Source organism: Scomber scombrus, chromosome 13 (assembly GCF_963691925.1).
Source record: "Scomber scombrus chromosome 13, fScoSco1.1, whole genome shotgun sequence".
Lineage (NCBI taxonomy): Eukaryota > Metazoa > Chordata > Actinopteri > Scombriformes > Scombridae > Scomber > Scomber scombrus.
The window spans coordinates 30,873,302-30,900,010 of record NC_084982.1 but is presented as its reverse complement, the minus strand read 5'-3'; the positions used below and the strand labels follow the sequence as shown (position 1 = coordinate 30,900,010).

Sequence of the window (26,709 nt, the reverse complement as noted above, 5' to 3'; positions counted from 1 at the left end):
AGATGGGGATAGATGGGGATAGATGGGGATAGATGGGGATAGATGGGGTTAGATGGGGATAGATGGGGTTAGATGGGGATAGATGGGGATAGATGGGGATAGATGGGGATAGATGGGGTTATATGGGGTTAGATGGGGATAGATGGGGATAGATGGGGATAGATGGGTTAGATGGGGTTAGATGGGGTTAGATGGGGTTAGATGGGATAGATGGGTTAGATGGGGTTAGATGGGGTTAGATGGGGATAGATGGGGTTAGATGGGGATAGATGGGGTTAGATGGGGATAGATGGGGATAGATGGGGTTAGATGGGGATAGATGGGGATAGATGGGGTTAGATGGGATAGATGGGGATAGATGGGGTTAGATGGGGTTAGATGGGGTTAGATGGGGTTAGATGGGGATAGATGGGGTTAGATGGGGTTAGATGGGGATAGATGGGGTTAGATGGGGTTAGATGGGGATAGATGGGGATAGATGGGGTTAGATGGGGATAGATGGGGATAGATGGGGTTAGATGGGGTTAGATGGGGTTAGATGGGGTTAGATGGGGATAGATGGGGATAGATGGGGTTAGATGGGGTTAGATGGGGATAGATGGGGTTAGATGGGATAGATGGGGATAGATGGGGATAGATGGGGATAGATGGGGTTAGATGGGGTTAGATGGGGATAGATGGGGTTAGATGGGGATAGATGGGGTTAGATGGGGTTAGATGGGGATAGATGGGGTTAGATGGGGTTAGATGGGGATAGATGGGGTTAGATGGGGATAGATGGGGTTAGATGGGTTAGATGGGGTTAGATGGGGTTAGATGGGGATAGATGGGTTAGATGGGGTTAGATGGGGTTAGATGGGGATAGATGGGGATAGATGGGGATAGATGGGGTTAGATGGGGTTAGATGGGGATAGATGGGGTTAGATGGGGATAGATGGGGATAGATGGGGTTAGATGGGGATAGATGGGGATAGTTGGGGTTAGATGGGGTTAGATGGGGATAGATGGGGTTAGATGGGGTTAGATGGGATAGATGGGGTTAGATGGGGATAGATGGGGATAGATGGGGTTAGATGGGGATAGATGGGGTTAGATGGGGATAGATGGGGATAGATGCTGTTAGATGGGGATAGATGGGGTTAGATGGGGTTAGATGGGGATAGATGGGGTTAGATGGGGTTAGATGGGGATAGATGGGGATAGATGGGGTTAGATGGGGTAGATGGGGTTAGTTGGGTTAGATGGGGAGATGGGGATAGATGGGTTAGATGGGGATGTGGGGATAGATGGGGTTAGATGGGGTTAGATGGGGATAGATGGGGTGGTTAGATGGGGTTAGATGGGGATAGATGGGGTTATGGGTTGATGGGTTAGATGGGGTTAGATGGGGTTAGATGGGGTAGATGGGGTTAGATGGGGTAGATGGGGATAGATGGGGTTAGATGGGGTTAGATGGGGATAGTTGGGTTAGATGGGGTTAGATGGGGATAGTTGGGGATAGATGGGGATAGATGGGGATAGATGGGGTTAGATGGGATAGATGGGGTTAGATGGGGTTAGATGGGGATAGATGGGGTTAGATGGGGATAGATGGGGATAGATGGGGATAGATGGGGTTAGATGGGGATAGATGGGGTTAGATGGGGTTAGATGGGGTTAGATGGGGTTAGATGGGGTTGTGGGGTTAGATGGGGTTAGATGGGGATAGATGGGTAGTGGGGTAGATGGGGATAGATGGGGTTAGATGGGGTTGGGATAGATGGGGATAGATGGGGTTAGATGGGGTTAGATGGGGTTAGATGGGATAGATGGGGTAGGGGTAGATGGGTAGTGGGATAGATGGGGATAGATGGGGTTAGATGGGGTTAGATGGGGTTAGTTGGGGATAGATGGGGTTAGATGGGGATAGATGGGGTTAGATGGGGATGGGTTAGATGGGGTTAGATGGGGTTTGATGGGGTTAGTGGGGTAGATGGGGATAGATGGGGTTAGATGGGGTTAGATGGGGTTAGATGGGGATAGATGGGGATAGATGGGGATAGATGGGGATAGATGGGGTTGATGGGTTTGGGGTTAGATGGGGATAGATGGGGATAGATGGGGTTAGATGGGGTTAGATGGGGATAGATGGGGTTAGATGGGGATAGATGGGGTTAGATGGGGATAGATGGGGTTAGATGGGGATAGATGGGGTTAGATGGGGATAGATGGGGATAGATGGGGTTAGATGGGGTTAGATGGGGTTAGATGGGGATAGATGGGGTTAGATGGGGATAGATGGGGTTAGATGGGGATAGATGGGGATAGATGCTGTTAGATGGGATAGATGGGGTTAGATGGGGATAGATGGGGATAGATGGGGTTAGATGGGGTTAGATGGGGATAGATGGGGATAGATGGGGTTAGATGGGGTTAGATGGGGATAGATGGGGTTAGATGGGGTTAGATGGGGATAGATGGGGATAGATGGGGTTAGATGGGGATAGATGGGATAGATGGGGTTAGATGGGGTTAGATGGGGATAGATGGGGTTAGATGGGGATAGATGGGGTTAGTTGGGGATAGATGGGGATAGATGGGGTTAGATGGGGTTAGAGGTTAGATGGGGTTAGATGGGGATAGATGGGGATAGATGGGGTTAGATGGGGATAGTTGGGGATAGATGGGGATAGATGGGGATAGTTGGGGATAGATGGGGTTAGATGGGGATAGATGGGGTTAGATGGGGATAGATGGGGTTAGATGGGGTTAGATGGGATAGATGGGGTTAGATGGGGATAGATGGGGATAGATGGGGATAGATGGGGTTAGATGGGGTTAGATGGGGATAGTTGGGGATAGATGGGGTTAGATGGGGATAGATGGGGATAGATGGGGATAGATGGGGATAGATGGGGATAGATGGGATAGATGGGGATAGATGGGGTTAGATGGGGTTAGATGGGGATAGATGGGGATAGATGGGGATAGATGGGGATAGATGGGGATAGATGGGGTTAGATGGGGTTAGATGGGGTTAGATGGGGATAGATGGGGATAGATGGGGATAGATGGGATAGATGGGGATAGATGGGGATAGTTGGGGATAGATGGGGTTAGATGGGGATAGATGGGGTTAGATGGGGATAGATGGGGATAGATGGGGATAGATGGGGTTAGATGGGGATAGATGGGGTTAGATGGGGTTAGATGGGGATAGATGGGGATAGTTGGGGATAGATGGGGTTAGATGGGGATAGATGGGGATAGATGGGGTTAGATGGGGATAGATGGGGATAGATGGGGATAGATGGGGTTAGATGGGGATAGATGGGGATAGTTGGGGATAGATGGGGTTAGATGGGGATAGATGGGGTTAGATGGGGTTAGATGGGGATAGATGGGGTTAGATGGGGATAGATGGGGTTAGATGGGGATAGATGGGGATAGATGCTGTTAGATGGGGATAGATGGGGTTAGATGGGGATAGATGGGGTTAGATGGGGTTAGATGGGGATAGATGGGGTTAGATGGGGATAGATGGGGATAGTTGGGGATAGATGGGGTTAGATGGGGATAGATGGGGTTAGATGGGGTTAGATGGGGATAGGGTTGTGGATAGAGTGAAGGTAATCGCTACTTTTACCAAACATCAGATAAATATTACCACTCCTCCTTCTCAGCATCCAATGACATCATAGCCGGCTCCATATCAGAAACTACATTAAATACTCTTCAGATGTTGTGAAAGCCACAAAGCCGTCCTGGTCCGATACTTTACCAAGAAGTTTGAGATCATTATTAAGAAGTGAAATCAATTTTTCCTGCATCTAAAGACTCAATACATCTCAAGTAGAGGTGGTATTAGTTTAGTCTGAAAGGTTTTATATATTTCAGTGGGGATCCTGGACCAGATGTTTATCTTTAGTCTCAGACACTTCCTCAGACTCGGGCTTGTTCTTGTTTCCAGTTGATCCAATCTACAGACTTTGTGTTTAAAGTATCATCTGGTCTCTCGGGAGGACTTTAAAAGCTTCTCATTATATAGCAGCTGACGTCTGATTTGTGTTATTTTCCAAATAATAATTAATTTGTGCTCCAATAAACTCTTTAAACTCTGGGTCCTGAGCCGAACTGACAGAAGACGTCTTGGGGAGTAATTCAAAGATTGAAGCATAAAACTGGTTTAGTGAGATTATAGTTCGGATTATACTAACCCTGCTTCTCCAGCTATCAAAGCAGTTAGATAGCGAGTTAACCGATGCTCACTGATGACCCCCCCCCCCCCCCCCATCACTCTGAGTGCATCTTCAGGAGTCAGGGAGGTCCGGTCTTTGTCTGAACCCAGTAGGTGAAGTTCAGATGACATGAAACTAACTGTAGACCGATAACCACAAACAAACATAATAAGGAGAAAAAAATATGAGCCTTGAAACACTGTGAACATAACTGAGTGAACCCCCCCCCCCCCCCCCCCCCCCCCAGTTCACAAATAACAGCCAACTGTGGAGCAGAACTGATCCACAACCCTAACAGAGTCGCACATGAAGCATCTATTATATATTATAATTATTCTGCACGTTTAAACGGTCCCTTAATTCCCTCAGTCACCATGGTAACGATCGGTCAAGGCACACTTCCTGCTCTGGAAGACCAACCAGGCGAAGGTCCAAGCGGTCCACTTTAAAACCAGCACTCCTGCTGGTCTGTGCTGGTCTAACCGCTTCATAGACCCTCAGACCTCCAGACCGGTAAGGAAGGCGGCTAGGATTAACCTCGGCCACAGAGTCCCAGTCTGCATTGCTAGCATCAAAGTCTGCGAGTCCTGGACCACATGGTGCCTGATCCAGTTCACTGGGTCCACTTAGTCTGCTAACCTGCTCACATCTAGAACCAAGGTGGTTTATTGTTTTTAATGATTTCACAGATCATTATTATTATTATTATAATTATAATTATTATCATTATTATTATTATTATAATTATTATTATTATAATTATTATTATTATAATTATTATTATTATTATTATAATAATAATAATTATTATTATTATTATTATTGGATGCTGTAAATAATCTGTATTATATTCTATAATAGAAATGCAGTCAGTGACGTTATGACTAATATTTATTATATTAGAATATAACACACAGCCTGTGACCTTCATCACACACACACACACACACGCACATGCACACACACGCACACACACACATACACACACACACACACACGCACACTCACACACCTGATTTAACAGGACCATCGCAGCTGAGGCCGGCAGGGAGTGGCGCCGGTGCGTGTGCGCGTGTGTGCGCGCATTCTAACGCCTCATACCTGTGCGCGTGTGTGTGCTGGTCCGGGCCGGTCTGGTCTCTGCTCGGCTCGATCCGGACTCTCCTGATCCGGATCGGTCAGGATCCAGCTGCAGGTTTCAGCAGTGATGAAGATGCGTCTCTGATTAACTACAACTCCCAGAAACCACTGCTGCTCACTGCTTCCGCCGGGACTATCAGAATAAAAGCTCGTGCGTCTCCAGCAGGAATAAAAACAAGAATAATAATAATACGTCGAGAAAAAGAAGTAATCTTTATTAGTTATATTATATATATATTATTATTGTATTATATATATTATTATTGTATTATATATATTATTATTGTATTATATATATTACTATTATTAAACATTTCTGTTTGTATGATGGTGGCCTAAGACTTTTGCACAGTACTGTGTATATTTATACATACATATGTATATATATATATATATATATACATATGTATGTATAAATATGTACATATACATATATATATATATATATATATATATATATGTATATGTACATATTTATACATACATATGTATATATATATATATATATATATATATATATATATATATATATATATATATATATATATATATATATATATATATATATATATATATACATATGTATGTATAAATATGTACATATACATATATATATATATATATATGTGTATATATGTACATATACATATATAAATATATATATATATATATATGTATATGTACATATTTATACATACATATGTATATATATATATATATATATATATATATATGTATATGTACATATTTATACATACATATGTATATATATATATATATATATATATATATATATATATATATATATATATATATATATATATATATATATACATATGTATGTATAAATATGTACATATACATATATATATATATATATATATATATATATGTATATGTACATATTTATACATACATATGTATATATATATATATATATATATATATATATATATATATATATATATATATATATATATGTGTATAATCATAGCACAAAAAGTAAGGCACTTTGTGTTTGTAGAGTATTTCTTAGTTGTAACAAAGCTTCTTGGTAATAAATGTTTATTTCCCTTTTAAATGGAGCCACATTAATAATGAACAAGCGTCTGAAACATCAATCAAACTTTATTGATAAACCACTAAATTACAACAACAGTGACCTGAGCAGAAACATGTCGACACATTTAATAAAAGTATGAATTGTTATTATCAAAGTGTCTTTCAGAATAAAATGATTTTAAATCAACATATTTATCGGTTAAACTTATTGATTAAATTGATCAGCTTCAGATAATCAATGCAGCTGCTGCTGAAGATGATTATAGATTATATATAATATTATATATATTAAACAAAGAAATAAATGACAGATGAAGATATAAATATTAAATATATAAAACAGGTTTGATTTATTCTGATAATTTCCTTTTTTAACTTTAACATAAATTTATTTATACGAGTTTAATGACTTTTATATTTTTTACGTGGATATAAAACTGAAGATAAATAATAATTAATAAATCAATAAAATAAAAACATTCATCAGTCATTTAAATTTGTAATTAATTAAAGATGAATGAAGGGGTCAATTTAAGGGATTGTTCTTATTTTGAAGGTGAGTGCGCTGCACTTCCTCCCGTCTGCTAAACCGGTCAAAACCAGAGAGGAATGAAGCATGATGGGAAATGTAGTCAGACTGAATTTTTTTCACACACACACACACACACACACACACACACACACACACACACACACACACACACACACACACACACACACACACACACACACAGTGACTTAATGTGTGACAACACAAAATAACTTATTATATTATAATTATCATTAAATTAGTTATTTTATGTATTTTTTACTTCAGAAAAATGACAAAAGTAGATTTTTAAAAAAGGAACTTTATTATAACACAAATACAGCTGACCTTTGACCCTCAGCTGATCTACAGTAACCTTTAAAACAAGGAAGTGGTTTCCATGGCAACAGGGCCCAGGTTTGGTGAGCAGTGCTACGATTGGCTGAGGGACATCCTAAGCTCCTCCTCCCTCAAGCTACGGTCCAATCGCTGCGTCTCAGACTCCAGGACCGACGGGATTGGACGGCGTGTGACGGCAGCCAGCGAATCAGTGAGGTCGTGTCTCAGCGAGAGCAGCCATTGGCTGTTTCTGGAGGACTGCTGGATAAACTCCTCCCTCTGCTGCTGGTCCTCAGCCAATGAGAGACGGAGCTGAGTCAGCTGAGGAGAGATATGATATCATCACATGACATCATCACATGACATCACCACATGACATCATCAACACAGCCAACATTCTTCTTCTATGGTGTTCTCACCTGGTCCTCCAGCTCCATCACTCTGCTCCTCAGCTGCTCTTCTTCTGTGGTGTCTGCAGAGACCTGAACACACACACACACACACACACACACACACACACACACACACACACAGAGCAGCTTTATACACACTGTGTGTATATTGGAACATTTTTCCTCATCAAATCAAATATATAGTAAATGTAAACAAGATTACAGATTATGCAACATCTGATGGCTGGACCCTGGCAGCCATGCAGGATGCAGCCAAGTTTGGTTTGGCCCACATGCCGGCGGTCGAGCCGACTATAGCGGCTCTCACTGTTTCGCCTGATGAGGCCCTGAGGCCGGACGCCAGGTGTCCTCGCCCCCAGTGTCGTGTTACAGATGATCTGCTCTCTAAGGCCTACGACGCAGCAGCACGCATGGGACGCATTGGCAATTCTCTGTCACACCTGACGCTTGCTCTTTCGGCATCCCTGCAGGAGACTACGCTGGACGCTTCCATCCACAGTTTTGGTGACGCGTCTCTGCAAGCGTTTGCTTTAATGTCCAGAGAACTGTGGCGATTGATGTCCACTATTGTCCAAGCTCGCCGCCAGGTGTGGCTGGCACGGTCGCCTCTCACTGAGATGTGCCGGAGAACACTCCGCAGTGTCCCAGTGGAACCCGGGGAGATGTTTGGGTCGGCTGCTCTGGAGGCGCTTGAGCGCACAGTCCAGGCCAGACAGACTCGACAGCAGCTCTCTGGGCTTCACAGGAGTATGCCTCCTCCCAGCGTCCCCCCAGGGCCTCTAGAGGCCGGGGGACCAGGCGCTGAGATCTGGGGGCCGTTCGTCGGCTGTTTTACCCAGCAGCAGCTCAGCTACTGGGCTGCTTCCACCACGGACCCTTGGGTGATTTCCACCTTAACCCAAGGGTACAAACTTCAGTTCCGACGCCGGCCCCCAGCCTTCGGCCGGGTCAAGATGACCATCATCCGCGACCCGACGAAAGCCCATGCCCTCAACCAGGAGTTGTCCGTCCTCCTGGACAAGGGAGCCATCGAGCCAGTACACCCCCTGTCACTACCCGGGGGGTTCTATTCGACTTACTTTCTTGTTGACAAGAAAGACGGCGGACTCCGCCCTATCCTCGACTCTAGGGGACTCAACGGGTTCCTCAAGGTCTTGAGGTTCCACATGCTCAGCACTGCAGAGGTTCTGCGTACTGTTGCCAGAGGGGAGTGGTTCACTTCAATAGACCTGAAGGATGCATACTTTCATGTCCCCATAGCACCACACCACAGACAATTTCAGACAAGACCCCGTGCACTGCACGGTTCCAACAATTCTGGAGTTCTTACAGTCACTCTTGAATGGCGGACGGGCCCCTGCTACTCTGAGGGTATACGTGGCGGCCATTTCCTCTCGACATGCTTGAGTTGATAACAACACGGTGGGTGTTGCCACAGACTTGTGTCCCTTTTTCTGAAGGGAGCCTTGATGTTACGACCCCCACAGGCACTGAGAATTCCAGCATGGGATCTGCCCCTGGTGCTGGATGCTTTGTGTCTGCCTCCCTTTGAGCCCCTGGCACAGGCAGAGTTGAAGTGGGTGTCTGCTAAGACTGCTTTTCTCCTCGCCATCACTTCTGTGAAGCGTGTTGGGGAGCTGCATGCTCTTTCTGTGAGTGACTCATGCCTGAGATGGAACTCAGATGGCTCAGGGGTCACTCTGTGGCCGAATACGGCTTTTCTCCCTAAGGTTCTGTCATCATCGAACCTTAACCGACCTATCCACCTAGCACAGTTTACTCCCCCTGCAGGGGAGGAAAGGTTAGGACTGCTGTGCCCTGTTCGGGCTTTAAGGGTCTATAGGACTGCAAGCATGAGACTGAGCTGTTCCTCTGCTATGGTGGTCCTAAGAAAGGCTGCACTCTCTCCAAACAGCGACTGTCACATTGGATTGTGGATGTCATATGAACACAGTGGTCACCCCCTGCCATCTGGGGTGAGGTGCCACTCTACTAGGGCTGTCTCTACATCATGGGCGGCTCTGCGTGGCGTGCCCCCGGTGGACATCTGTGATGCGGCATCGTGGGCATCACCGAGTACCTTCTCCAGATTCTATTGGGTGAATGTGGCCAATCCCCATCCACTGGGTGTGGCCCTGTTGCCCACCTCCACTGCTTCTACTCAATGAGGTATGTATTGGTATTCCTCGTGACTTTGTTGTCATGGGTCATCCAGTGCTGAAGCACCGCCTCTGGCGGTCAGTAGGGATGAAATAGAACGAAGGTTACGTATATAACTACGGTTCTATGAATCCTGGATGACCGCCAGAGCGTTCTGTCACTCAGAATCCTGCAAGAACAGATCCTCTGATGTCACCGGAAGATTTAGGTTAGCCGGGGTCATCAGGGGGTCATCAGGGGGTCATCAGGGGGTCATCAGGGGGTCATCAGGGGGTCACAGGTGACTTTGTTGGTATAAACACTCGACCTGCGCGAGATGGAGACATTCAGTGCCTCTGGCGGTCATCATCAGTGTCCTTCTCCATGGGGGGTAATGCCCCTCTCCATGGGGGTAATGCTCCTTCTCCATGGGGGTAATGCTCCTTCTCCATGGGGGGTAATGCCCCTCTCCATGGGGGGTAATGCTCCTTCTCCATGGGGGTAATGCTCCTTCTCCATGGGGGTAATGCTCCTTCTCCATGGGGGGTAATGCTCCTCTCCATGGGGGTAATGCTCCTTCTCCATGGGGGTAATGCTCCTTCTCCATGGGGGGTAATGCTCCTTCTCCATGGGGGTAATGCTCCTTCTCCATGGGGGGTAATGCTCCTTCTCCATGGGGGGTAATGCTCCTCTCCATGGGGGTAATGCTCCTTCTCCATGGGGGTAATGCTCCTTCTCCATGGGGGGTAATGCTCCTTCTCCATGGGGGGTAATGCTCCTTCTCCATGGGGGGTAATGCTCCTCTCCATGGGGGTAATGCTCCTTCTCCATGGGGGGTAATGCTCCTTCTCCATGGGGGGTAATGCTCCTTCTCCATGGGGGGTAATGCCCCTCTCCATGGGGGTAATGCCCCTCTCCATGGGGGGTAATGCTCCTTCTCCATGGGGGGTAATGCTCCTCCTCCATGGGGGTAATGCTCCTTCTCCATGGGGGTAATGCTCCTTCTCCATGGGGGTAATGCTCCTTCTCCATGGGGGTAATGCTCCTTCTCCATGGGGGTAATGCCCCTCTCCATGGGGGGTAATGCTCCTTCTCCATGGGGGGTAATGCTCCTCCTCCATGGGGGGTAATGCTCCTTCTCCATGGGGGTAATGCTCCTCCTCCATGGGGGGTAATGCCCCTCTCCATGGGGGGTAATGCTCCTCCTCCATGGGGGTAATGCTCCTTCTCCATGTGTGTTTGTGTGTGTGTGTTTGTGTGTGTTTGTGTGTGTGTGTCTCTGTGTGTGTCTCTGTGTGTGTGTGGTGTGCGTGTGTGCGTGTGTGTGTGTGTGTCTCTGTGCGTGTGTGTGTTTGTGTGTGTTTGTGTGTGTTTGTGTGTGTGTGTGTTTGTGTGTCTGACCTGAGATCTGCTGCTGTCATTCATCTGCTGTCGGAGCCTCGTCCGCTCCTCCTCCACCTGAAACACACACACATTAACACCTGACTGTGTGTGTGTGTGTGTGTGTGTTTCTGTGTGTGCGTGTGTGTGTGTGTGTGTTTCTGTGTGTGTGTGTGTACCTGTCTTAGTGTGTCTCTCAGTGTGTTTCTGTGTGTGTGTGTGTGTGTGTGTTTCTGTGTGTGTGTGTGTACCTGTCTTAGTGTGTCTCTCAGTGTGTTTCTGTCTCTCTTCAGGTGGGAGTTTTTCTTGTTCAGTCGTTTCTGTTCCAGCTCGAGTTCAGCGACAAGAGTCCGTAAAACCTGCAACCTGTCCTCCAGTCCCTGAGACACACACACACACACGCACACACGCACACCACACACACACAGAGACACACACAGAGACACACACAAACACACACAATTTATTTCAGTATTAGCTCCGCCTCCATCATGTGGAAGCAGCCAATCAGAGACTCACTGACCTCTCCTGGTCCCGCCCCCCCCTCCTGTTGGTGGGCTCTGTCCCTGTAGCCAATCATAGCCGCCTCTGTTCTCTCCAGAGCCAATCGGACGCGATCCCTGTCCTTCTCCAGCTCCTCCGTCCTTTGAGTCATAGCGTACACCTGAGGATAGAAATATATATATTTATTCATATTTATATATTTATATATATTTATATATAAACTATAGTATGGATTAATATATATCAGCTGAGTTTCAGGGATTTTAATGCAGAAACTGTTTTTTTTACCTCGGCTTCTTTCTGCTTCAGCAGCTTCAACATCTCCTCGTTCTCTTGCAGTAGAGAGGAGGTCTGCTGCTGCTCCTCCTCCTGCTGCTCCTCCTGCTGCTTCTCCTGTCCGTCCATCATCTCCTCACCTTTCTCTCTGCTCCTCCTCTCTGATTTCTGTTCCTCCTCTCTGCTCCTCCTCTCTGCTTTCTGCTCCTCCATCCTGGACCTCCACTTTCTCTGCATCTCTTTCTCCTTCTCCTTTAGTGTTTGGATTTCTCTTGCCAAAGTGTTCAGTTTCACCTCCTGCTCCTCCTCCATCTCTACCACTCGGCTACTCCATCGCACCTCGGCCTCCCTCCTCTCCTCCTCTGCCGTCTCCTTCTGTCGTCGACTCTCCTGCAGCTCATCCATCAGCTCCCTCCTCCTCCTCTCCAGGGCCTTGGCTCTGGCTCTCAGTTCCTCCACCTCTCCTCTCTCCTTCTCCACCTCCTCCCTAGCAGAGTTCAGGTTCTCCTCCCTGATCCTGTCCTTCAGAGCGCTCCTCAGACGCTCCCCCTCGCTGTGACTGTCCTAAAAGATGAACAGATGTCAGAGCTACACAGTAAGGAGGTCTTTCTTCATACTGGGTTTGGGTTGGGTACCTGCAGGAGGAGCTTCAGGGTGCTCATCTCCTCCACAGCAGCTCTCAGGCCCTCCTTCATCTGCTGCGTCTCCTCCTCCTTCACCTCCTGCCTCCGACTCAGCTCAGACACCTGAACACAGACAGCCACAGATCTCAGAGAGCAGCGCCACCCTGAGGACGAACCTCAGAATATAAGTGTTTGATTAACGTAAATATAAACCTGACTTTACCTGAACCTGAACTCCTCTCAGCTCCTCCTGAGCCTCCTCCCTCTTCCTCTGCTCCTTCTGCAACTCCTCTTTAAAAGACTTTGCCTCCTTCTCGCTCCTCTTAAACTTCTTTTCTATTTCCTCTCGTTCCCTTTGTTTCCTCTGCACCTCCTCTCTCAGTATCGACTCCTCCTCTGCCATTCTCCTCCGCTCGTTCTGCACCTCCTCTCTCAGTATCGACTCCTGCTCTGCCATTCTCCTCCGCTCGTTCTGCACCTCCTCTCTCAGTATCGACTCCTCCTCTGCCATTCTCCTCCGCTCGTTCTGCACCTCCTCTCTCAGTATCGACTCCTCTGCCATTCTCCTCCGCCCAATCTGCACCTCCTCTCTGAGAGATGACACCTCCTTCCTTTTACTCTTCAGGTCCTCCTGGGCTTCCATCTTCTCCTTTTGTTCCCTCTGCACCTCCTCTTTAAGTACAAACACATCCCTCTCACTCCTCCTCTGCTCCCTCTGCATCTCCTCTCTCAGAGCTGTCACCTCCACCTGTACAACCTCCTTTTCCTTTCGCTCCTTCTGCACCTCCTCTTTCAGAGCTGTCACCTCCTTCCCTTTGCTCCTCAGCTCCTCCTGTACCTCCTCCCTATCTCTCTGCTCCTTCTGCACTTCTTCTCTCAGGAGAGACACCTCCTGTTTTCTCCTCATGATCTCTTCCTGTGCCTCATCCCTCTCTCTCTGCACCTCCTCTCTGAGAGCTATCACCTCCCTCTCCCTCCTCCTCAGCTCCATTGACAGTCCTGCCTTCTCCTCTTCCAACTCTCTCACTCTGGATCTCACCCTCTCCTCCACCAGGAGGTGCTGACTCCTCTTGTTCTCCACCAGTCTTCCTCCCTCCTCTTTCACCTCCCTCAGTTCATCCTTCAACCTCCTCCTCTCCTCCTCTGCCTTCCTCAGCACCTCCATTTGTTCATGCAATTCGTTCTCCTTCATCTTCAGCTCATCCTCCAGCCTCCTCTTCTCTTCCCTGACCTTCCTCAGCACCTCCTCCTCAGTCTCCTTTAGTTTGTTTTCTAGCCTCCTCTTCTCCTCCTCTGCCATCCTCAGTTCCTCTCTTAGCTTCTTCACCTCCTTCTCTATGTCTTTCCATCTATCTTCCAGTCTCCTCCTCTCCTCCCTGGCTCTTCTAAGCACCTCCCTCTCCTCCTCCAGCTCCTCCTCCACCTCTCTCACTTTCTCCTCCTGTGTCCTCATCTCTTCCTCCACCTCCTTCAGCTTGTTGTCCTGCCTCTTTCTCCTCTCCTCCTCCATCCTCCACAGGGCCTCCTTCTCTCTGCATTCCTCCTCCCTCTCCTCCAGTGTGGCTCTCAGTTGTTGCACCTCCTCCTCTCGCTCCTTCAACATACGAGAGATCTGAGCTGCCTCCTTCCCGCTCCGCTCTACCTTCGCTCTCCCTTCTTTCACCTCTTCCTCCAGCCTGTGGTGGAGCTCCTCCCTCTCCCTGGCAGCCCTCTGTGCCCCCTCCCTCTTTGCCTGCGCCTCCTGCAGCTCCCTGGCCTGGGAGGAGATTCTGTCGTCCTTTTCTTCTCCTTGCCTCCTCTGTTTCTCCAGGAGTGTCCGGGTTTCTCTCAACAGCGCCTCCAGCTGCTCCTCTCTCACCTCCTTCTCTTTCAGTTTGTGATTTGCCTCTTGACACTCCCTCACTTTCACCTCCTCCTGGTCCTCCACAAGCCTCAAGCGCTCCTTCAGCACCTCCACTTCCTCCTCGCGCTCCCTCACAGCACTTATCTGCTTCTCCAGGTTGCGCTCCCTCCGCTCCACCTCCTCCTTCTTCTCCTCCAGCTCCTCCTTAGCCACGCTCAGCTTCACCGACAGCACCATCACCTCCCCCTCTTTCTCCTCCAGCTTCTCCCTCAGCTTCTCCTCTCGCCTCCTTCTCTCCCCTTCTCCATCTTGCAGTCTCTCCTTCTCTCTCCCCTCCAGCTCCTCCACCCTCCTCCTCCATCTCTCCACATTCTCATCTGCTTCACTTCTAAGGCGCTCCATTTCCTCCTCCCTCTCCTCCTTCTCCCTCTCCAGTCTCTCCATCCGATCGCACAGCGCCTCAGTCTCTCTGTCCCTCTGCAGCTCCTCCTCCCTCCTCCTCTGCTCCCTCTGCAGCTCCTCCTCCCTCTTCCTCTGCAGCTCCTGCTCCCTCTGCAGCTCCTCCTCCCTCCTCATCTGCAGCTCCTGCTCCCTCTGCAGCTCCTCCTCCCTCCTCTTCTGCTCCCTCTGCAGCTCCTCTTCCCTCCTCCTCTCCTCCTTCTCCACCTCAACGTGATGAATTCTGTCCATCATGCAGCTGATTCGTGTTTCTCTGTCCGTCACCTCCTCCCTCAGTTTCTCCACCTCTATCTGTCTCTCCTCCTTCTCCTCCGTCAGTCCCTCTGTTCGCCTCCTCAGCACCTCCACCTCTCCATCCCTCATCCCCAGCTCCTCACTCAGTGACTCCCTCTCTCTCTGCCAGGCCTCCCTCTCCTCCCTCCTCTCTTCTTCCTCCTTCCTCCTGGTCTTCCTCAGCTTCTCCGCCTCCTCGTTCAGCCTCTCCATCTCCTCCCTCAGCGCCTCCTTCTCCTCGTCGCTCCTCTCACACTTATCTTGTCTTCGAGCCGTCACTTGCTCCAGTTCTCCTCTGAGACACTCGATCTCTCCTGAGGAAAGAATACTACGATGAGTGCTTCCAGAAATACTGAGAACAGTAAAGAGGGTTAGTGGTTCTCCTCTGAGAACAGTAACAGTAAAGAGGGTTAGGGGTTCTCCTCTGAGAACAGTAACAGTACAGAGGGTTAGGGGTTCTCCTCTGAGAACAGTACAGAGGGTTAGGGGTTCTCCTCTGAGAACAGTAACAGTACAGAGGGTAAGGGGTTCTCCTCTGAGAACAGTAACAGTACAGAGGGTTAGGGGTTCTCCTCTGAGAACAGTAAAGAGGGTTAGGGGTTCTCCTCTGAGAACAGTAACAGTACAGAGGGTTAGGGGTTTCCTCTGAGAACAGTACAGAGGGTTAGGGGTTCTCCTCTGAGAACAGTAAAGAGGGTTAGGGGTTCTCCTCTGAGAACAGTAACAGTACAGAGGGTGAGGGGTTCTCCTCTGAGAACAGTAAAGAGGGTTAGGGGTTCTCCTCTGAGAACAGTAACAGTACAGAGGGTTAGGGGTTTCCTCTGAGAACAGTACAGAGGGTTAGGGGTTCTCCTCTGAGAACGGTAAAGAGGGTGAGGGGTTCTCCTCTGAGAACAGTAAAGAGGGTTAGGGGTTCTCCTCTGAGAACAGTAACAGTACAGAGGGTTAGGGGTTTCCTCTGAGAACAGTACAGAGGGTTAGGGGTTCTCCTCTGAGAACAGTAAAGAGGGTTAGGGTTTCTCCTCTGAGAACAGTAACAGTACAGAGGGTGAGGGGTTCTCCTCTGAGAACAGTAAAGAGGGTTAGGGGTTCTCCTCTGAGAACAGTAACAGTACAGAGGGTTAGGGGTTTCCTCTGAGAACAGTACAGAGGGTTAGGGGTTCTCCTCTGAGAACAGTAACAGTACAGAGGGTTAGGTGTTCTCCTCTGAGAACAGTAACAGTACAGAGGGTGAGGGGTTCTCCTCTGAGAACAGTAAAGAGGGTTAGGGGTTCTCCTCTGAGAACAGTAACAGTACAGAGGGTTAGGGGTTCTCCTCTGAGAACAGTAACAGTAAAGAGGGTTAGGGTTTCTCCTCTGAGAACAGTAACAGTACAGAGGGTGAGGGGTTCTCCTCTGAGAACAGTAAAGAGGGTTAGGGGTTCTCCTCTGAGAACAGTAACAGTACAGAGGGTGAGGGGTTCTCCTCTGAGAACAGTAAAGAGGGTTAGGGGTTCTCCTCTGAGAACAGTAACAGTAAAGAGGGTTAGGGGTTCTCCTCTGAGAACAGTAACAGTAAAGAGGGTGAGGGGTTCTCCTCTGAGAACAGTAAAGAGGGTGAGGGGTTCTCCTCTGAGAACAGTAAAGAGGGTTAGGGGTTCTCCTCTGAGAACAGTAAAGAGGGTGAGGGGTTCTCCTCTGAGAACAGTACAGAGGGTAAGGGGTTCTCCTATGAGAACAGTACAGAGGGTAAGGGGTTCTCCTTTGAGAACAGTAAAGAGGGTTAGGGGTTCTCCTCTGAGAACAGTACAGAGGGTAAGGGCTTCTGCTCTGAGAACAGTACAGAGGGTTAGGGGTTCTCCTCTGAGAACAGTACAGAGGGTTAGGGGTTCTCCTCTGAAAACAGTACAGAGGGTAAGGGGTTCTCCTCTGAGAACAGTACAGAGGGTTAGGGGTTCTCCTCTGAGAACAGTACAGAGGGTTAGGGGTTCTCCTCTGAGAACAGTACAGAGGGTAAGGGGTTCTCCTCTGAGAACAGTACAGAGGGTAAGGGGTTCTCCTCTGAGAACAGTACAGAGGGTAAGGGGTTCTCCTCACCGTGCAGTGTGTCTTTGACCTGCTGCAGAGTCTGAATGTGGACGCTCAGTTGACTTCGGTCGACCTCCGACTGTGAAAGCTTCCGCTGCTGCTGGCTGAGCTGCTGCTGGAGGCTCACTGACAGAGACCTGCGAACACAGACCAGTGTGACCAGTGTGACCCTAACTGCTCATACTTAATTTTAAGTGATCAATAGAATGATTGATAATGTTTTGAGATGATTTTTATTACCTGAGCTCCTGCAGCTCCTCCTCCAGCTGCTCCCTGTGTCTCTGCACACTTTCCTGCTCCTCCTGCAGCCTCCTGCTCTCTCTCTGCGCCTCCTCCTGCTGTCGCTGCCTCCTCCTCGCTTCCTTCTGGGCCTGCTGCAGCTGCTCCTGCAGCTCCCCGAGCTCCTTGCATACCGACGCATGCTGGGAGGACAGCTGGGGAGCACAGACACATCATACAGGAGTGTTCATGAGTCACATGACTGCAGGTGACATCATACAGGTGTGTTCATGAGTCACATGACTGCAGGTGACCTCATACAGGTGTGTTCATGAGTCACATGACTGCAGGTGACATCATACAGGTGTGTTCATGAGTCACATGACTGCAGGTGACATCATACAGGTGTGTTCATGAGTCACATGACTGCAGGTTACCTCCTCCAGCTGTTGGCCGTCTTTCTCTCTCTTCGCCGTCAGGGAAACCAACTTCCTCTCCTTCTCCTCCATTATTCTCTCCATCTCTCGCTCTCCTTCTCTCAGCTGATGGACGACGCCAGCATCCGCCTCTCTCTGCGTCCTGTTCGGGATTAAAGGTTTATATTCAGGATTAAAGGGTTATATTCAGGATTAAAGGTTTATATTCAGGATTAAAGGGTTATATTCGGGATTAAAGGGTTATATTCAGGATTAAAGGGTTATATTCAGGATTAAATGGTTATATTCAGGATTAAAGGGTTATATTCAGGATTAAAGGTTTATATTCGGATTAAAGGTTTATATTCGGGATTAAAGGGTTATATTCAGGATTAAATGGTTATATTCAGGATTAAATGGTTATATTCGGGATTAAAGGTTTATATTCGGATTAAAGGTTTATATTCGGGATTAAAGGTTTATATTCAGGATTAAAGGTTTATATTCGGGATTAAAGGTTTATATTCAGGATTAAAGGGTTATATTCGGGATTAAAGGTTTATATTCGGGATTAAATGGTTATATTCGGGATTAAAGGGTTATATTCAGGATTAAAGGTTTATATTCAGGATTAAAGGTTTATATTCAGGATTAAAGGTTTATATTCGGGATTAAATGGTTATATTCAGGATTAAAGGTTTATATTCAGGATTAAAGGTTTATATTCGGGATTAAATGGTTATATTCGGGATTAAAGGGTTATATTCAGGATTAAAGGGTTATATTCGGGATTAAAGGTTTATATTCAGGATTAAATGGTTATATTCGGGATTAAAGGTTTATATTCAGGATTAAAGGGTTATATTCGGGATTAAAGGTTTATATTCAGGATTAAAGGGTTATATTCAGGATTAAAGGTTTATATTCGGGATTAAATGGTTATATTCAGGATTAAAGGTTTATATTCAGGATTAAAGGTTTATATTCGGGATTAAATGGTTATATTCAGGATTAAAGGTTTATATTCAGGATTAAAGGTTTATATTCGGGATTAAATGGTTATATTCAGGATTAAATGGTTATATTCAGGATTAAAGGTTTATATTCAGGATTAAAGGGTTATATTCAGGATTAGAGGGTTATATTCAGGATTAAAGGTTTATATTCAGGATTAAAGGTTTATATTCAGGATTAAAGGGTTATATTCAGGATTAAAGGTTTATATTCGGGATTAAATGGTTATATTCAGGATTAAATGGTTATATTCAGGATTAAAGGTTTATATTCAGGATTAAAGGTTTATATTCAGGATTAAAGGGTTATATTCAGGATTAGAGGGTTATATTCAGGATTAAATGGTTATATTCAGGATTAAATGGTTATATTCAGGATTAGAGGGTTATATTCAGGATTAAAGGTTTATATTCAGGATTAAAGGTTTATATTCGGGATTAAATGGTTATATTCAGGATTAAATGGTTATATTCAAGATTAAAGGTTTATATTCAGGATTAAAGGTTTATATTCAGGATTAAAGGTTTATATTCAGGATTAAAGGGTTATATTCGGGATTAAAGGTTTATATTCAGGATTAAAGGGTTATATTCAGGATTAAATGTTGATCACCTGAGCAGACTGCAGTCCATGGTGAAGGTTTGGATTTCTCTTTGCAGAGAGCTGACCTCTGACCTCAGAGCCTGTAGCTGTGATTGGCTGTCTGCCAGCTCACACTCCACCTGAAAGCACACACACACACACACACACACACGCGCACACACACACACACACACACACACACACACACACAGTCAGTTGTGGAGCATTGTGTAGAGGAGGAGCATTGTGCAGAGGAGGAGCATTGTGTAGAGGAGGAGCATTGTGTAGAGGAGGAGCATTGTGTAGAGGAGGAGCATTGTGTAGAGGAGGAGCATTGTGCAGAGGAGGAGCATTGTGTAGAGGAGGAGCATTGTGTAGAGGAGGAGCATTGTGCAGAGGAGGAGCATTGTGTAGAGGAGGAGCATTGTGTAGAGGAGGAGCATTGTGTAGAGGAGGAGCATTGTGTAGAGGAGGAGCATTGTGTAGAGGAGGAGCATTGTGCAGAGGAGGAGCATTGTGTAGAGGAGGAGCATTGTGTAGAGGAGGAGCATTGTGCAGAGGAGGAGCAGTCATACCTGCAGCAGCTTCTTGTTCAGTTCTCTTTTCTCTGACGCCAGAGCCGAGCTCAACGCGGCCATTCTGTCCAGAGCGTCTCGTCCTTCGTCAACGTCGCGCTGCAGCAGACGCTCCGAAGCCGAGAGACGCAGCTCCGCCTCCCTGACCTGTAGTACAGTTAGAGGTACTAGTACTTTACTGTAGTACAGTTAGAGGTACTAGTACTCTACTGTAGTACAGTTAGAGGTACTAGTACTTTACTGTAGTACAGTTAGAGGTACTAGTACTCTACTGTAGTACAGTTAGAGGTACTAGTACTTTACTGTAGTACAGTTAGAGGTACTAGTACTCTACTGTAGTACAGTTAGAGGTACTAGTACTTTACTGTAGTACAGTTAGAGTAGGGTGACCAGACGTCCCCGATTTCCGGGGACAGTCCCCGTTTTGGGTGACCTGTCCCCGTTCAAAGCTGTCCCCGATTTTGACACTGAATGGCTGAAAAATGCGCGCAGACTCAAACACCAGTTATTACGGTATCCATTTAACGCATCGCCAGAGAAGACGTCGTATTACGTACAGACGTGATCAGGACGTACGACCAGACGCAGCAGCGTCAACAACAACAATCTAGAGGCGGCAAAAAGGAAAGAAAAGAAGACCAGCGGTCATTAATGGTATGTTGTGTATGAACTTATTTATTTTGTGTGAATGGGCAGTAGACTTGGCTGTGTGTGTGTGTGTGTGTGTGTGTGTGTGTGTGTGTGTGTGTGTGTGTGTGTGAGTGAGAGTGAGAGAGAAGTGATGTAACGTTAAAGTAAGTTGTTTATCTGAACTGAAGACCTAACGTAACTTTATAAAAGTCAGTGGACGTTAACATTATGACAATGTTTTCATATCTGTCATTAGTGACGCTGTAACGTTAACGTTAGCATGAGATTACCAGGTGATGACATTGTATGTGGCCCTGTTTTGGAAGAGGGGGAGGTGGAAGACTGCTTTGGTAACATATGATTTTCCTGTAGGCATAGGAACATGAGACTCTGTTAAAAATAATAAATGAATTAATAATAAATCATTGGTTGATAGTTGTGTGTGTTAGGCTAACTTCTGTATTTTGTGTCGGGCTGTGTGGGTAACGAATGACTGTAGTAGTTATAAATACAGACCATCTGATTAGCTGATGCCCTGAGTCATGTATAATATTAATATACTCATATGTTTTGACTTGGTAATTATTATTAATGACATCTTGATGATATTTACTAGCTACTGGTCTGGCAGCTGTCTTTGCACATGACACTTAACTTTGGAAGAGAGATGTTTTTTCTAAAGTATTCTACATTTATGTTTTTGACACTGCTGCGCGCTACTGATACATGATATTTGTGGGTGCTGATATTTAGATTTATTAACCATTGATTTATTAACCAGGTCCTTTTGTGTGAAAAAGTACTTTTCCCCATTTTTTATTTCATGATGATAATATTTAATGATTTTTCACGGCAGCATTGAAAATGTCCCCGATTTTCATTTCAGAAATCTGGTCACCTTAAGTTAGAGGTACTAGTACTTTACTGTAGTACAGTTAGAGGTACTAGTACTATACTGTAGTACAGTTAGAGGTACTAGTACTTTACTGTAGTACAGTTAGAGGTACTAGTACTATACTGTAGTACAGTTAGAGGTACTAGTACTTTACTGTAGTACAGTTAGAGGTACTAGTACTTTACTGTAGTACAGTTAGAGGTACTAGTACTATACTGTAGTACAGTTAGAGGTACTAGTACTTTACTGTAGTACAGTTAGAGGTACTAGTACTTTACTGTAGTACAGTTAGAGGTACTAGTACTTTACTGCAGTACAGTTAGAGGTACTTGTACTTTACTGCAGTACAGTTAGAGGTACTTGTACTTTACTGTAGTACAGTTTGAGGTACTAGTACTTTACTGTAGTACAGTTAGAGGTACTAGTACTTTACTGTAGTATAGTTAGAGGTACTAGTACTTTACTGCAGTACAGTTTGAGGTACTAGTACTTTACTGTAGTACAGTTAGAGGTACTAGTACTTTACTGTAGTACAGTTAGAGGTACTAGTACTCTACTGTAGTACAGTTAGAGGTACTAGTACTTTACTGTAGTATAGTTAGAGGTACTAGTACTTTACTGCAGTACAGTTTGAGGTACTAGTACTTTACTGTAGTACAGTTAGAGGTACTAGTACTTTACTGTAGTACAGTTAGAGGTACTAGTACTCTACTGTAGTACAGTTAGAGGTACTAGTACTCTACTGTAGTACAGTTAGAGGTACTTGTACTTTACTGTAGTACAGTTTGAGGTACTAGTACTTTACTGCAGTACAGTTTGAGGTACTTGTACTTTACTGTAGTACAGTTAGAGGTACTAGTACTTTACTGCAGTACAGTTAGAGGTACTTGTACTTTACTGTAGTACAGTTTGAGGTACTAGTACTTTACTGTAGTACAGTTTGAGGTACTTGTACTTTACTGTAGTACAGTTAGAGGTACTAGTACTTTACTGTAGTACAGTTTGAGGTACTCAGGATTCAAACCTTCTGCAGGGCGTCTCTGGCGTCAGCAGCTTCTTCTTCTGCTCTCTGTCTGTCCAGCTGCTCTCTCTCCAGCGCCCCCTGCAGGCCACAGAGGAACAGACGGTGTTTGAGACAGAGAATAAAGCAGAACATTGAATAAAGCAGTTTATTACCTTCAGACTGTGGAGCTCCTGCAGGTGGACGGTTTCTCTCTCTGTCAGCTGCTCGTTCTCCAGCAGCTTCGTCTCGACTCTGAAACCACAATAAAAATATTAACTTCCTGTTTCAGCTTCTTTACGCCGTTAATTTAATTAAAGTACCGTCTGTGTGTCTCCGTCTGCAGCTGTTTGTTCCTCTCCTCCTGTCGGTCTCGCTCCCTCTGCACCTCCTCCTCACTCCTCTTCACCTCCTCCTTCCTCCTCTGCACCTCCTCCTCTCTCCTCTGCACCTCCTCCTCCCTCCTTTTCACCTCCTCCTCCTGTCGGTCTCGCTCCCTCTGCACCTCCTCCTCACTCCTCTTCACCTCCTCCTCCCTCTTCTTCACCTCCTCCTCCCTCTTCTTCACCTCCTCCTCCTGCCGGTCTCGCTCCCTCTGCACCTCCTCCTCCCTCTTCTTCACCTCCTCCTCCCTCTTCTTCACCTCCTCCTCCTGCCGGTCTCGCTCCCTCTGCACCTCCTCCACTTGCGGACGCAGAAAAGACGCCTCCTCGCGCTCACTGATAAACACATTACAGATGATTATATAAACATTTGAATGATCTGAACATTAAATAATAATAACCTTTAAACCAGATGTTGATGAATGACTGAAGTGTAAAATCTTAACTGACGTACCAACGATCAATAAGCTCACTAAGTCCCGGTGGAGTGATTAGCGGGTGCAGAGAGTCAGGCATAATAATAATAATGCATTTTATTTAAACTTACAAGACTCATAAAACACAACAACATCAAACAATATAAATCAGGTAACATTTAGTGCAAAGATAAAGAATAAATATGAGAAATAAAGAGAAATATGGTGAAGGGGCTCGTAGGGAGGTTTTCCTAGAGCGCGTAACACCAGGGGTAGATCCCGACAGGTCTCTGATCCCGACAGGTCTCTGATCCCGACAGGTCTCTGACGCACCGACCTCTCTCCAAAACCCTCATGGCAGGAAGAGATAGCCGCAGCATATGTCTTGACTGTAGACAGAGCCAAATTTCTGTCTACTAACAATTGGAGAAAAGTCAGTACCTGAGGCAGAGCACACGAGGTAGGATCGATGTTTCTCTCCACACACCAGCGCTGGAAAGCGTAACAGGCCGTAGTGGAAGGAGCTCTCGCCCCTTGGAAGGGAACGGATCACTTCAGGTCCCAACCTGACTCCAAGCCCAACCTCTCTACTCGCTCCCTCTCAGAGGCAAAGCCCACAATCGTTGGCCTATCACTGGGAAGTGAAGGATCGCGCCGCTCAGCTGTGAGAGCGCGTCCCTGCACCACGGAAGTTGCCATGGTTTCCTGGCCAGCAGCTGTATCATGAGCGGAAACCCAGATGCGCCTGTGCGCTCTGGAGCCACTAAACTAACGGTCAGATTCTCCTCCTGGATGCGTGCCAGGAGGCGGGAATCAGAGCGACCGGGGGAAACGCGTACAGGAGAGCTTTGGGCCACGGTCGGTGAGAGAACGCGTCCACGGCGACTGAACGAGTGTGGGATTCAATCTCCACTCGTTCTGGGAGGGACCCCCGCGTGACATCCTGGCTATCTTCAGCAGCCGAGCTGAGCGAACACCGCCCTGGCGTCATGTTGTCTGTTCTCACCACAACATGTTTGTTTTTCAACCGGGGTGCGAAGTGTTTTAACTTCAGCCCCGTGGCCAGTTCCAGGCCACTTTCCTCCTTCCACGTGAGACTGACACGCTCCCCCCCATCCGATGAGCGAGGCGTCTGTGAACACCGAAATGTGTGACGTGGCTCTCCCTAGGGGAACCCCCATCCACAGGACACCAGGGGTTTTCCAGTACTTCAGGTCTGACTCTACTGAAGGAGGGGCCGTTATCATGCGTCTCTTGTGACGTAACGGGTCGAGGCGGAGACGGCCGAACCACCTCTGGAGTTTTCTCATGTGGAGAAGACCCAGAGGGACCACCACGTGACTGGCTGACATCATGCCCAGCAGACGCATCACTGACTGAGCGGCTACCACTTTGAGAGGCGTGATCCGCGCGAGGAGAGAGCTGAGTGCTTCCAGCCTGGCTGGGGACAGCTGTGCTCTCATTGTTGAGGAGTCCAGATGCACTCTCAGGTAAAGTATGGACTGGGAGGGGAGGGGGGAGCTTTTCCCAGACTGAGCAGGTGTTTGACGAGCTCTGCTGTGTGAAGCGCTGCGCTCAGTTTGGAGGCTGCTATCACCATCAGATCGTCTAAGTAAAAGAGGACTCTGATGCTTCTCCTGCGTAATGGGTCTAAGACTGTCTCCACACATTGGGAGAAGGTGCGCGGAGCCAGAGAATAACCGAAGGGTAAACGGTTGTATTGATACTGAACCCATCTGAAAGTCTCTGGATGATGGGCACATGAAAATAAGCGTCTTTCAGGTCGATGGATGTGAACCAATCGCTGGGACGCACACACTCCAACACGTTTTATCGTTAGCATGTGAAAGGGTCTTTTCATGACGCATTTGTTGAAAACGGATAGGTCGAGTATCGGTCTCATTCCTCCCGTTTTCTTGGGAACAAGGAAGTAGCGAGAGTAAAAACCATTGCTCTCCTCGCCGGGGGTAACTGGAGAGATTGCCCCCTTTTTCATGAGCTCTGCCAACTCTGTGGTCAGAGCAGCTATCTCTGTTTGAGTGTAGCCCCGCGTGATCAGTCTGTCCATCCAGCTGCTCATGCTCTATGTCTGAATCACGCCAAGGCGAAAAACCTCCGCTAACTCGCACCGATAGGTGGGAAGTATGGAGGCCGCAAAGAGGCGGGGACTGTGTGAAGGAAACAACATCATCATCATCATCATCATTATCAACATGTGCTTTTTTTCTCTTACTGTTAAAAACATATGAGAGTGATCTAACAGCCTCAGCAAAGGATGCGCCGTGCATTGCTGAGGCAACTTGAGGGTGGAACAGTGGCGAATGCCCAGCGGGGACAAGGGCCAGCTGTTTGGTAGGAAACTGCTCTTTAATGACAGGTGAGTGGCTCTGAAAAGGGTCGTTGTGTCCGGCAGATCCCGGAGAGAAACACATTTCCCCCGCAACACGTCAGAACCGCGGCTGTTTGCGGAGCGGTTCGGGTGGAGGATTGGACCAGCTGCAGGCAGGGCGTCGGCCCCTGGCTGGAGGGCGGCGATACCCTCGATGCGGCGGCGGAGGAGGTGAAGGCTGAGTGGGCCGAGGAGCATCCTACCGGTCAGGCCAGGAGACATGGGGTGGACGCTGGGGACGTGGCGTAGCCCGGCTCCAGGACGTGTGTCTCCTCACCCTGTCGGCCTCTTCGCAGGTGGTCTGGAGGTGAGTGGTGGCGCTCTGCCGGAGCTGATGGGACCATCCAGCAGCTCACGTGTGATCTGCACGGGCAGCTCAGACATGTGAAGCCACATGTTCTGCTGCAGCATCGTCTGCCACGCCATTATCCGGGCCTGAGCTACCGTAGTAGCTGTAGACAGGGCCAAGATAGTCGCCATCGCCTTGCCGATGTCAGACGGCACATCCGGGGGGAGAGTGCCAGGCTGCGTGGCCAAGGTGGACACAGGAGAAGAAAAGGAGGGTGATATTGTTAGCCGCGGCTGTGGTCTGGGCGGCGCACTGGTGGGCCAGGTCGGTGAAGTGAGCGGTCACCCGGTCCCGAGGGGATGGCGGTGTAGGCTTCCGTCTGCCGAAGAAGGTAGCCTTTGGCAGCAGGATGGTAGCCAGACTCTCCTCAAGCGGCGGGACGGAGGGGAAGCCGCCCTCGGTTTCCCCCTGGACTCTGGTGAAGGGTTCTTTACGACTCACCGGCGCCTTCAGTTTCCCGGGCTCGGCGTAGGCCATGTCCACGAATCGACGGAGCTCCGACACCTGCGGCCACACCGAGACGGCTCCAGGTCGTAGACATCACCTCCCAGGATGACGCGGACAGGTGCAGGGGGC

The 26,709-nt window shown here is 47.5% G+C and overlaps 2 protein-coding genes across 2 annotated transcripts in view; both read right to left on the bottom strand.

Moving 5' to 3' along the window:
• LOC133992680 (trichohyalin-like) overlaps positions 1-6,535 on the bottom strand; it is a 30,779-nt gene extending 24,244 nt beyond the window's left edge. Inside the window, exons 1-2 of the mRNA XM_062431366.1 lie at positions 6,522-6,535; positions 4,618-4,867 (exon numbers count right to left, since the gene is read on the bottom strand). Coding sequence (XP_062287350.1) covers positions 4,618-4,867; positions 6,522-6,535 — 264 coding nt within the window. The remainder of the gene's footprint in view (positions 1-4,617; positions 4,868-6,521) is intronic.
• Positions 6,536-7,251: 716 nt separating this feature from the next.
• si:dkey-230p4.1 (trichohyalin) overlaps positions 7,252-26,709 on the bottom strand; it is a 36,117-nt gene continuing 16,659 nt past the window's right edge. Inside the window, exons 12-28 of the mRNA XM_062431365.1 lie at positions 23,240-23,315; positions 22,920-23,113; positions 22,773-22,851; positions 22,621-22,698; positions 20,072-20,218; positions 19,527-19,636; positions 17,922-18,063; positions 17,506-17,699; positions 17,275-17,402; positions 12,847-15,512; positions 12,636-12,746; positions 12,013-12,564; positions 11,744-11,884; positions 11,472-11,600; positions 11,242-11,298; positions 7,708-7,770; positions 7,252-7,609 (exon numbers count right to left, since the gene is read on the bottom strand). Coding sequence (XP_062287349.1) covers positions 7,382-7,609; positions 7,708-7,770; positions 11,242-11,298; positions 11,472-11,600; positions 11,744-11,884; positions 12,013-12,564; positions 12,636-12,746; positions 12,847-15,512; positions 17,275-17,402; positions 17,506-17,699; positions 17,922-18,063; positions 19,527-19,636; positions 20,072-20,218; positions 22,621-22,698; positions 22,773-22,851; positions 22,920-23,113; positions 23,240-23,315 — 5,095 coding nt within the window. The 3' untranslated portion in view covers positions 7,252-7,381. The remainder of the gene's footprint in view (positions 7,610-7,707; positions 7,771-11,241; positions 11,299-11,471; positions 11,601-11,743; positions 11,885-12,012; positions 12,565-12,635; positions 12,747-12,846; positions 15,513-17,274; positions 17,403-17,505; positions 17,700-17,921; positions 18,064-19,526; positions 19,637-20,071; positions 20,219-22,620; positions 22,699-22,772; positions 22,852-22,919; positions 23,114-23,239; positions 23,316-26,709) is intronic.